The 12466-nt window shown below is 48.7% G+C and overlaps 1 protein-coding gene across 2 annotated transcripts in view; it reads right to left on the bottom strand.

Moving 5' to 3' along the window:
* Positions 1 to 12466, bottom strand: part of DELE1 (DAP3 binding cell death enhancer 1) — a 22644-nt gene extending 10178 nt beyond the window's left edge. For both annotated transcript variants that reach the window (XR_010606939.1, XM_065644014.1), the window contains exons 1-9: positions 12164 to 12466; positions 11922 to 12033; positions 11494 to 11614; positions 11026 to 11166; positions 4500 to 4555; positions 2896 to 2989; positions 2058 to 2200; positions 1152 to 1310; positions 206 to 298 (exon numbers count right to left, since the gene is read on the bottom strand). Coding sequence is in view for 1 of the 2 variants with exons in the window: in XM_065644014.1 (XP_065500086.1) it covers positions 206 to 298; positions 1152 to 1310; positions 2058 to 2200; positions 2896 to 2989; positions 4500 to 4555; positions 11026 to 11166; positions 11494 to 11614; positions 11922 to 12033; positions 12164 to 12264 (1020 nt within the window). In the remaining variant the exon portion in view is untranslated. The remainder of the gene's footprint in view (positions 1 to 205; positions 299 to 1151; positions 1311 to 2057; positions 2201 to 2895; positions 2990 to 4499; positions 4556 to 11025; positions 11167 to 11493; positions 11615 to 11921; positions 12034 to 12163) is intronic.

Here is a 12466-nt window from a genome sequence, read left to right as displayed (position 1 = left end):
CCAACAGGGCTGTTTCTACATCCCTGTTTCGTGGAGTCTGTGCCCCAGGGCCCGTCTCCTCTCCAAGATGCACTGAGGCTCCACAGACAGCGTGGTGAAGTCCCGACACTCGATTCCCATTTCCAAGAAGCCCCAAAATCTGCCACCTGTAACCCACACTGATCCTAAACTGAGCACAGTCATAGTTTGCACAGGGATTACTTACGCCGTTCTTTGCTGCCAGTAGCAGGTACTTCAGACCTTTCTTTTCCTCAGGTTGCAGCCCCCTCATGTAGAACACTCCGAGATAAGCCTGTGCCTGCAACAAAAGCACAGGGTACAAATCAGCCAGGATTGTCCCCGTTAATTACTCTATTTTTTTACTGATTTTACAAGTTGTTCAAATGCTGCGTTCACTGTGGCAAGACGGGTGTGCAAAGTACTCTGCTTGCTGCAGAGCCTGTTGAGAGAAGCAGGGCTGTCTTAGGAAAAATCAGGCTAACATGGTAAACACAAAAATCACATTTGATCTATAGAACTCCACTATATGTGCAGTAACATCACCATACTAACATCACAAGACCCAGAATATTGTTTCAAACGGTGCAGTGGAAGTCAGAGCCAGAGAACGGCTCCTGTTCGTGTACGACACAGCAGATGCACCGCCTGGAACAGCGTGCTACGTGAGGAGCAGTCGCTGCCGCGACTGGCGCTTGCAACAAGGTGGCACATGCCTAAATGCATCTCCTGACGAGTGGGAAAGGAGGGCAGGGCACGCAGATCCATGCGGATGAATCATCTTGAAAAGTCACAGATACAAAATGAGGATCCGTTCTTACTTCAAGCGCCTCATGGCAATTCCTCCACCACAGCGACCTGTGCTCTCAGAATTGAGAGGAGATGAATCACAGAACTACATTTTCAACTGTACGTCAATTTTCCTAAGCCAAAGGTCTAATCTCGGTGTCTACTCTAAGACACATGGGTATCAAGTTGCCTCCTGTGTGCAGGCAGGGCTGTCTCCCACACATTGCCAGGAGTATACACGTACTAGAAGAATTTTGCTTCCAGTCCCACAGATGCTGCTTTCTAGGATGTCTTGTGGTTCAAATCCATTAGACAGGGCTCTCTGCTGGCCCTCTCCTACGAACTCCCATGCTGTGGGGACTAACCTCTGTAACCCCGGCCATTGCTGCTTGCTCCAGGAAAGTCACTGCCTTCTCATGCCTGTCCCATTCGTTTTCAGGTCTGTGGCACAAGAGGCACCTGGCGTAGCGGTACTGTGCCATGGGGTGACAGCTGCTGGCCGCATGCAAGTAGTAAAAAGCTGCCTGGAAAAAAGAGACAGACACTTGTGTGATTCAGGTAAATACATGCCCTCAAATGTGACATGACTCCTCTCTGGCCAGGACAAGCTTAACCTCTCTATCTCGATCTATCATCAGCTGCACGCGCTTCCCCCGGCAGCTCTCCCGCATCTCCCTGCTGAAGAATGCGAGATTGTTAAAGTGAGACAGTGACCGCGACCGTACGAGAGCCCTGCAACCACGCTGCCTCCTCTAGTCAAAACTCCCTGTGTTGAAGAGGGTGGCACTGGGCCAACGATACCACAGCTTCCTCCGTGCCAACAGGGATCTGCACAATTCCTCAAAATGAGCCGCCTTTGCAGATCTCCCTGGCTGCAGAAGATGCTGGCCGTGGCTGGCACGCACTAGGTGGCAGGCTGTGGCTACGTACCCAAACTGGACAGCTCGAGATGTACGGAAGCCCTCAGATGTGCAGTGTGTTTGAAATACGGTAACATGACAGGTTTCTCCTCGGTACGCTCCCGAGCGCTAGTGGCACAGCCGCGGACCTACGAGACGACCTCAGAAGCTACGAGCAAGGGGATTTCAGGAGCACAGCTCTGAGGGGATCTCTGGCACTGCAAACCCGCAGTTTATATTATTTCCAGCATTTTCTAACGAGACTTCAGAGACCGTCACACCCACGCAAAAGGAGAAAAGCGCCTGTGGACCCAAAAAAGACACCTCTCTCAGTTTGTACCGCTCATACACAAGCCTACAAGCCGTGGATACCTTCTCCAGGTCTTTTTCCGTGCCTCTGCCATGCTCGTAACACAGACCCACATTGAACTGGGCTTTGCTGTAGCCTCGATCTGCCGCCAGTTTGAAGCAGGTATAGCCCATCCTGTAATGGCCTGCTCTCATGCTTTCAATCCCTGAAAAGAACACAATGTAAAAACAGGGGAAAAGAAAACGGACAGAACGTTAACTCAAATCCAGCAACCTCCCCAGAGCTACCGGCCCTCCCTTGGCCCACGCCAAGGGTTCCGCTCTCACCAGCCCTCACTCCACAGCACCAAAGTTGCCCCAGGAAAAACGGCAACACTGCCTTTTAGGAATTTTTCTAGTCTCATCGCAAAGAAGGCTCATGGGCTAACACAACGTTTGGTTCGCACCAAAGCAGCTTGCTTTTTTAGTGCTGCAACTAGTGGTGTATATATACAGCAGGGACTTTTCTTAGATCGTTGCACCTTCCTTCAGCTCTTCTCAGAGTTGCAATCCTGCAATTCCCCTTTCAGCTTTCCAAGAAGACTGAGATCTCAGACAACGAAAAAGGATGCAAGGATATGACAGCCCGTGTTGCAAAAGAGACAGAGATGGCTTAATTTCCAAGTCAGGACAACAGTGCAGGCTTCAACCAAGCCTGGATTTAAATATGCTGATATAAATCAGCTGGCAGGATGGGACAAAGGGCAATAAATCTCTCAAAGCATAGTTGAAATTGCTGAAAGGAGGCTTCAGCTTGGGCACACGCCATCTCTGCCTTCACACAAGACCTGCAACAATTTGGAGGTCCTCCAAAAAGAGAAATGTGTGGTTTAAGGACGAAACAAATCCAAGTCCACATTACCGAGGATATTCAACGCAATGGAAATGTCGATCCGGAAAATCTGCTGCAATTGGAAAGCGGCTTCCTCTAAATGCCCTCGCTGAGCTGGGTCACCCTGTGGAGTTAAAGAAGAAAACTATTAAGACAGCAAAACTACACAAACCCTACAGGAGATTCTTGCTTGGAAACTGAGCAGTGAGACACACTTGTGCTGTACTATAGTTATCAGGAGGGTGATGTAATCTGTGCCACGTGTCCACAAAAAAATCTGCGTGTCCTACACAGCCATCTAGTTTGGGAAGCTGTACGGATGCTGCTCGCCTCCCCTCTGGCCAGGAGCTTGGTGTAGCCTCTCGGACATCATTGGACCTTTCAGAATTTAGCAAATACCCGATAAGTCTCCTCTTCAAAAGTAACGTTGGCCCTTGTTCACCCTCCCGCATCATGTCAACAGCACAAACAGCCTCTGCCAAACATGCTCTGACATATCTGTATACGCTGTATACAACTTGAGCTGAGCCCACACCGTCAGCTTACTGAACACTGCACCCTCCTCATAAAATCCTGCACAGCAGAGAAGATGTCTTTCTTTCTCAGTAATGAGCAGTATTTTGCACTTTACCACGGCTCTGGGAGGTGGGAGGAGGATTAGCCTGACATGCAGCTTTAGCTTCCCAGATTGCGCACAAATTTAGTGCCATCGAGCGGCAGCAGCGCACACTGCACGGGGGCCGAGCCGCGGTGCTCGGGGAACTCATGCAGCAAAAATGTCCCTTGTCACCCAACAGCTTTGCTGCTCGGCCAGCACCCAGAGCTGCTCATGACGGGACAAGACACAGACCGATCCTCTGCCGAGAGCCTCCTCAGACCTGCCCACGGCCTACGAATGAGCCACAGACTCTTCCTACAGGCCCTGCAGAAAGTGGCAGAGGTCACGGCCACGTCAAAGAGAGGATCCCGCTCTCTTAAATAGTAAATTTATCTCCACTCTGGTCACAGCGCCCTTGAAGAATTGCTCAGCTGATTGATTTTTCACATGGGGAACGGTCTGCAACTGAGACTGTGAATTGCAAGGAATTAGCAGGTTTAATCACAATAACAACAATAATATAATTTATGGCCTTGTGGCTCCCAAGCTGACAAACTCTCTTCAAGCTGAAGGTGTCTTCCTCCCTATAACGGACAAGAGTCAGTCCCGATTTGCAGCTTTAGGAGCAGTGATACCACTTTCTCCAGTCATGGGTTGTCTGGTAAAAACCAAAATACCAACAGCATGTAATCACCTAGTGAAAGATTGCATCAAAATGCAAATACATAAGAACAGGTTAGGGCTACTGGATAGATCCTTTTCCCTTTCCTTTCCTTTCCTTTCCTTTCCACTAGCACCCCTGTCCCACAGACACCTTATAGGATGGGGATGCCAGTCTGTAGCTCCTGGAACTTTCCTCTGGCTAAAGCAGAGAGCAGCACATCACATCTCTCTCCCAGCCTCCAGCTGCGCAGGGCAGAAAAGAGCCTTGCACGCAAGGGGATCGCTCTGGCCGTTCTTGGGATTGCACTGAGATGTTCTGCCGCAGAGAAGAGGCCTCAGGTGCAGAGGGAGGGTGTGAATAATGAAAACGTACCTTTGCGCTACGGAGAACCGGCCCCAGGCTGGAGCTCTCAGGGATTTGGAACTCCCCTACATCAAAAAAAAAGAAGACAAAAAGCAGGGTTAAGCAATGCTGCATCTTCACCTCTTCCTCCTTTACCCATCTTCTCTACTCCACAGCTCTTTCCCAGAGGACTGATCGCCCACCCCGTCAGAGACATTAAGAACAGAAGGAACACCGACCAACCTGACCTTGGTGTCAAAAGCAACCAAGTGCCCCAAGAACAGTCCTGGAACCCACGCCTGGCTGACGTGCCCCCTCCAGAAAGGCCCCCGGTCTCGATCTGAAGGCACCAAAAGGTAAGAGAATCTCCCACTTCTTCCGAAAGTTTGTTCCAGCAACTTGTCATCGCTGCTTTAAACCTCTGCGCTGCATTTCAAATTAAAATACAGCTGGTTTCTCTCCCAGGCTTTTTTTTTTGCCTCCTCGCTAAAAAGCCCATTCTCCTTTTCAAAGTCCCGATACGACTAATCAGCCCCTCTTGATTCCTGTCTGTGGCTCTAAACAGATTGTGCTGTTCACGTCTTTCAATTGAAGTACTTTTCTGCCCGAGCTGATTAATTTTATGACTTTTTGCCACTATTCCCAAGTTCTCAACATTGTTACTGAAGCGTGGACCCTCTCACCAGTGTCACAGGAAGGGTAAAATTGCCTCCTTATTCAAATTTGGAACTGCCTCGTTTGCATGTACCAGAACTGTGCTCCCATTCCCATTGCCCAGGGCATCACACTGAGATGTACTTGTGTCCCTAACTCCTTTTCCAGACAATTTCTTCCCAGATCACAGTTCTGTTGCTGCAAGGGGATGATCAGATGTGCTATTCTGCCCGCACCGCGTGCAGGCTCAGGTTATCACCCCAGAGCACCCACTTGCTCATCGCTGCCCTCTTAGATACGCCGGCACCGCCACGTGCTCGGCCACTATCTGACCGGTTTCAATCGGAATTATCCAACAAAAACATCTCCAGCAGAAGCTAAGCCACTTTGCTCTTAACGGAATTGCGCTGGAAGCGATTATGCGGCATTTACGCCCACGGCTCTAAGAGGACGGTGACCTCCAGCAAAGGGACGAACAGGCCAGGGCTGACTGAGGCCAATTATTAATATTTTACCCTGAATCTCCACGAGCAGCTGGATCCCACCCGATACCTGAAGCCTGGGTCACTTCAAGCCAGCGCTGCCAACACGAGAAGTAGCTGTGCTGTCCTTGTCCCCCTCACAAGCTGTGTGACTAGAGCAGGGAGCTAATACGAGTGAAAAAAGTCCTTCTGGGGGCTAAATTCCTTGATTCCTGGCACTGTATTGCTACACAAGCACTTGTGCCGGCACCGCAGCAGAAATGAGTGTGCAACAGGCAGGATTCTTCTTGCAGTGCACATGAAACCTCTGTTCCAACTGCAGCATCATGATTCCCAGACAAACGACTCCCCTCTGGCTGTATTAAAATGTCTTTTATCTGAAGAAGCCCCACTCACCCAACAAGCAAGATTTCTATTCATCATTCCATCAAAAGTAATATAATCTGTGAATTTATTAGTTGTGCTTTACATTTGTTTTCAGATGGGGCATAAAATTATCTGATCTTTCTCACCATAAGACTCTCTCTCTTATTCTGGTATCTCCCTCATGATGCAATTTGGGTTTTTTTGCCATGCATACAGCAGCAAATCTCATGAAAAAAAATCATCTGTATTAAAAATTCTCCCAACTATTTGTTTAAACAACATTAGTACACTCATGCTTTCAAGAAACTTTACATTTGGCACAGACAACTACTCCTCAATCAGAGATTCATCGTTTATTGAGAAAACATGCTGTAATTTGGACAAACCATTACCCCATGAAAAAAATAAACAGAAACTAATTCTGAATTTTAGCAGCTTGCAGAACAGCCTCATGCCTCTCTCCCACTGGAAATCCCTCCTCGCCTGAATTCCAGAAATCTCCCCGGATCAGAGTTATCATTCCCAGAGAGTATAAGGTTATTCAGGAGAAAACACAGGGACCGATGGATCCCGACACCCAGTGCTGCCTCCCGAGGACCAGATTAATGAATTCTCTTGGATGTCGCCTTTGAGGCTGGGCAGAGCTCAAATCAAATTCTTCATGGATATCATGATCTTTAAGACTCGCCTGTTTCCGAGCAGCTCCCTCAATACCAGGCACACAAGCTAAACCCAACACTTACGTTCCTTCAGCAGTAAAGAGAAATAAAAGCATCCCCGGCAGCAAAGAATCCCGTCCCACTTCAGCAGAATGAGACCAGCTTAGATTAACCTTCAACCTGACATTAATTAATACAAGTTCACCCCAACTGTTTTATTATTTCCCAAAGAATTGTTGAGCTTCAGCAGAACTTCGTGGGAACCAGGCTTTGAACAAATCCATTGCTATATTGCACACACAGAAACACATTAAATTATTCTTAAGGTTGTGTGTTCAAAGGACACAAAAGCTGGGAACACCGCAGCTGGAATTTTCTGTGCAACTTTATTTCTACTTCTTCAAACATGTGCTGTGATGTAACATGACTGTGCAGCCTTTTTTCCATGCAGTCTTGCAGCTTTCAAGGTACTGGATGCCCGACGCTCACATATTCAGTGGCTAATAAACAATTTATATTTCCCCTGGACTAATCAAATGTTGCTGAAAGCTAGCTCCAAATGGGGAATTAATAATCTTCTCATGGACAGTCTGGATTGCTCATCCCAAAACATCCAAACGCTTCACAAGAACGAATTCACAACAAGAGCTGGACAAACTCCAGGATTTCTGCTTCATGGAAAATTTTAGTCTTTCCAATTGGTTTCATTGTGCTTTGAAATGTCTGTAATCTCAGAATTGAAATAACGAATTTTACAGTTCTGCCAGGGGTAAAATACAACTCCCCAAGGCAGCATTCGGCTGCTATAACACTGAGACTGGCTGTAATCACCTCCTCCTTCACTATGCGCCTTTAACTTCCAGCAAAAAAGCTTCGAGTGAGGCACGAATTGCATGGAAAAAAAAAAAATAGGATGCAATCATGCAGCTGAAGACTTGCTGATAGTACTATCCAGAATGCTATTTATAGTAAGTTTTAAATGAATTTCCTCGAATTTTCTTTTTAAACACACTACAAGTAATAGATTTTCTCATATTGTGTTATGTTAAAACTGGAACAGCTCATCTGCAAAGCGAGGATGTTTGGATCCATCACAAAGATCTTCGCCACTCGAGGTAACGAAGCAGCTGACAGAAACAGCAGATTGTCGCCGTACAAATCGAACGGCACAACCCAGCCTGGAAATTAACTGAAACCCCGAAGGGAAGGGCAAGGACAAGAAATTCTCTCCAGAAGGTCCTTTGCCAACAGCAAACTGGAGAAGCAAAGGCACATTCTGCTCCGCTCCGAGTTCTGGAGGTCTGTTCTCTAATGGCAAGACTTTGCTACCAGATTCCCCTGCATCATCTGCCAGGCGTCTGGCCTTTCCTTCCTTCTGCTCTCGCCGGCTTCTCGCCGCATTCCGATTTAGCCAGCTTCCTTCTCTTTCCATAGCTAAACACCAGAAAAAAAAAAAAATACCAAACCCTAGGCAGCTTTTTCTGTAGAAGGCAAAACACACTCTGAGAGAAAAGTATCGCCAAGCTTCACTTTATAACTTCCCATGGAAAGATTCGCAGGACTTCTCACTACACATTTTTTCCGACTCTTCAGTGAAAATCACTGAATCTCTTCACCCTGACTTTTCTCAATAAATTCCCGCAAAATGGATGCACTGCATAATGTGAGAATGTAACCTGAGGACTTCTGTATTGAGCAAAATCAAATTATTTCTGACATAGATTATCTCTGACAACTGACAGTCGTAGATGTTTGGGCAGAAAGTGTAAGGAATAGGGATTATAAAGTCACGCTCTCCCTGGCAGAACTTTCCAGTAATCAGCTGCTCTGTGATCTTCTGAGCAGGAGGCTTCGGCTGGACCAATTAAGTTTAATTTGAATGGGTAATTTTACCTAATCACTTCTTGGAACCCGTTTATCCTTCTTGCCTGTAGCAATGAGTTCCACAATTTACCTGTGCCCTGGCCAAACACGCGCTGGCTTTTGCCATTTTTCAAACTCGCTCCCTGAGCATTTCTGTGCTGCCTATTAATATGTGCATTATGAAAAATATCGTCCCTATTCACCTTCCCTCAACACTTTTAGTTTCACAGAGCGCTAGCACGCTCTCTGCCACTTCTTCACTGTCTATTTGTATGTAATTGTCTCCTTGTCATCCTTTTCTATGCCATTTTGTTACCGTTTTTAAGGGAGAGTATATTTTCCTTCAGTGTTCAAGATGTGGCTGCATCACAGACTTACACAAATGTACAATACTGTCTTGTCCTCAGTTCCTTCCTTTACATTAATTAACATTTAACTGGTGTCACTGCTGCTGAGCACTGACTTAACCTTATCAAAAACATATCCATGGTGACTTTAACTGTTCCCTCTGCAATATAATGATTAATTTGACAGTTCTCATTCTGTGTGTGTATTTACAGCTACATTCCCCTGTGTATACCAGTTTAACCTACCTTGGGATTACCCTGGTTTTAGTTCTTGTTCAGTCTTCTGCTGTGACTTTCACAGTTGACTGTCCTGAATAATTCTGTACTATTTCCTTCTTCTGTCACCTCACTCGTCACCTCTTTTGTCCAAATCACTGCTGACTGTGCTGAACAGAACAGGTTTCAAGAAGACTTGGGTGAATCCAGCAGTAACAACTCGCCATTGTGAAAACTATTTCTTGTCTTTTAAAGAATTACTAGTCCAAGAGTAGCCCTTCCGTCTTCCTAAACATCGGCTTTATTTCTCCAGATAGCTTTGTTTGAGGTCCTGGCTGAAATATTTTCAGGATCTAAAAGCTGGGTCATCTTGCTCCACATGCCCGCTGACTTCTCCAAAGAACCCTTAATAGATTTACAGCTCTCTTAAGTCTCTGCAATGGAGCAAGCCGGTCTGAGAAATGGCTTCCTAAATCCTTCCAAGCCCTTTGATTCTTTGATACAGCACACTCATCCAGGTATCTAACATCTCTATACTATAACACAGTTTCTGTCAACTTAGAATTACCTTTTTTGCTGTACTGGGGCTCATACAACCCCCTTTTTTAAAAGCCAGTGTCCAATTCCCCGGTGTTCATTTTTTTGGTCCTACAGCAGATTTAAGCACTGGATTACACATCATCATTAGAAGCTCAGCCATTTCATAGCTTCTGAAGAACATCTGAACATGTGGCTTTAGTGACCTGTCACTGTTCAATTTCTCAGTTTGCCTAAAAGCTCCTTCCTACTGACTCTCAGTAGGAAACTGTTTGTCAGACACAGACGCACGTTCACCCCGGAATGTTCTACTGTGCCAACTGAAGGCATCACTGTCTCCTCTTGTTCCCCACCACTTCTTCCAGAGGTCCACGTCCAGTGATCTGCCAGCCAGGCAGTGTATTTCAGTGCTTCTTAATATGCTCCAGGCAAAAGCAGATGGGTTAAACAGCCTAATTGGCAGTTTAGGTAAATTAACCTGGCTGTTTTCCTGGAGCTAATTAGGAGACACGGAAACAAAATGCTCCATTTGCCAACTGATGGGAACGGCAACCTCTGGCAGGAGATGGGTTTGATAAGCAGCAATGGGCAGTAGCTTAAACCAGCACAGAGGAAAGCCAAAAATCTGGAAGTAAGCAAAGAATGGGGAACCCCCCTGACTTTTTCTGCAACACCTTACATCATTTAGTCAGCATTTGCAGGACGGCTTTTTTATGTGCTTTTTCTACACCGTGATCACACGTTGTCCCACTTTTTACCTGCTCCAGGCTTCCTGCTTCTAACAATTTTCCTAAAGCCATTATTAATGTTCATAGATCTAGTGAGTTGCCCTGTTGTAGCCCTCATCTGATCTTCCTTGACATGACTTTAAATTTAACATGTTAAGACACGCTTTCCTGGATGAGACTTCATTTTTTTAAAGTGTATCTTCCTATTTTTAGAAAACTCATTTTAATAAGAATATCTTTGATACCTCCTTCCACTGTCTTATCTACAGCTTGGAAATACATCCTCATCTCCCAGGAAGAAAAGAATTCCTTTTGTTTCACACCACGTACACAACTCTCCCAAACCAAAGGTGCACTATTCACCCAAACCCTTCTGACTGCAAACATCTGTCCACAGTAAAGGAACAGACACTGGATGCTGTAACCAGGTCGCTAAGGCAGGTAAAGCCGACATCACCTGCACAGTTACAGCGCAGGATCCTCCCTGCCTTCAGGAGCTTTCTTCCTCCTGTCTCTGGACTCCTGATTCACTTCTCTGAAGTTCTGTCTTTGCACTCCAACCCATCGCTTCGAGTGTCAATAAATGGTTGGACACTTCTTGGCTCACAGCTCTGCCTTGGGGAAACTCAGATACTCGGAAGAAGCTCAGAGACTCAGAAGTCCTTCTGCCTCGAGTATCCTACCCTGCAGCACAATGCACGTACCTGCTTCACCTGCTTCTGCCCGGGGCTGGCCCTCTCCTTGCCCTGAGGATGAAATCTCTGGTACAACCTCTGCACTTCCATTCTGCAGGAAGCGGGACCCCAGCTGCGCACGGGGACAGCTGGTTGAGGCTTCAGTCCCCACTGAAATGCAGAGCGCAAAACAGTTCCCGTTAGCCAGGCAGTGTCCTTCTCTGCTCTGGCCACAAGGCCAAGCAGGAGGCAAGTTCAGAGAGCAGAGTCTAGGACAGAAGACAAAGGGCATGCGGGATACAACGTGGGATCGCACCAAATCGTTAAGAAACAGTGAGATTTCACTGACAGATACCAGACCTCACTCTCTTTCCACAGAGAGCTTGAAAGCTGGTTGTCAGCTTCTCACAACAGCTTAGTTAACATCCCACAAGGCAGAAATCCTCTCGAACAGACGGGCCCTCCCACAACCCCTCCTCACAAGGCAGAGCGGCTAACCTGGCTGCTGCGAGGGCAGCGACGAAAGCCAGAGAGACCTGCGCTCCCTCCTGGTGTCCGGCAAGGATCTCAGCCACGAGATCTGTCTGACCAGCTGCAGAAAAAGCGCACCGAGTGCTCCCTGAAGAAAAACAGACACGAGTCAAGCAAAACGGCTTCCTTTCCATCTTTGTGTCCCGTTTCCATCCTGCAGCTTGGCCACAGCTCTGTTTCGGGGAGCCCTCCCACCACGGGCAGTGTCCCCTGTCCCCAGCCCCTTTCACATCCCCAAAGGCTCCTGGTGACATCGCTCTGGGCCAGAGGCAGCCAGTCAGGGACACCAGCAGAGGGTCACCAGCAAAGGGTCACCAGCAAAGGGTCACCAGCAAAGGAACACCCGCGCAGGGACACCCGGCCATGGGCCCCCGGCGCTGCCCGCTGCTCCTCACCCAGGTGACGGCCTCCAGGACACAGCAGCGGGGCACCAGGCCGGGCAGGGGCCGCTGCTGTCCTCCTCGCTCCCGGCCATCCCCAGGCCGCCCATCCCGGCAACCGGCCGCTCTGCAACAACCAGAAAACACCGGCCCCGTGAGGCCAGGCCCGAGCCCGCAGCCCCGACCCCCCGCAGCGGCCCGCGGGCAGGGGGACACGCCGCTCCCGCCGCAGGCCCGGCAGGCCGGGCCGCACTCACCGCTCGGGGCCGGGCCCGTCGCGGGGGTCGGCGGCGCAGGCGGGCCGGGCGGGGGGCGCCCAGCAGCGGCCCAGCCCGCGGCCCAGCAGCTGCCGCCACATCCCGCCCGCGGGACCATAGAGAGGGCGCGTTGCCGAGCGACGGCGGCCTGGGCCGCAGAGAGGAGGGAGCGGCCGAGGAGACCGGCTAGTCCCGGCGGGCCTCCCGCGGGGCGGCCGTGGCCCCCGCACCGGGCTCCGGGGCGAACGGAGCCCGCAGGGGCAAAGCCTCGGGGAGCGGTTTGGCGCGGCCGGAGCCCGTGCC

Source organism: Caloenas nicobarica, chromosome 13, assembly GCF_036013445.1.
Source record: "Caloenas nicobarica isolate bCalNic1 chromosome 13, bCalNic1.hap1, whole genome shotgun sequence".
Taxonomy (NCBI): domain Eukaryota; kingdom Metazoa; phylum Chordata; class Aves; order Columbiformes; family Columbidae; genus Caloenas; species Caloenas nicobarica.
This window is presented reverse-complemented; position numbering and strand designations above follow the sequence as displayed.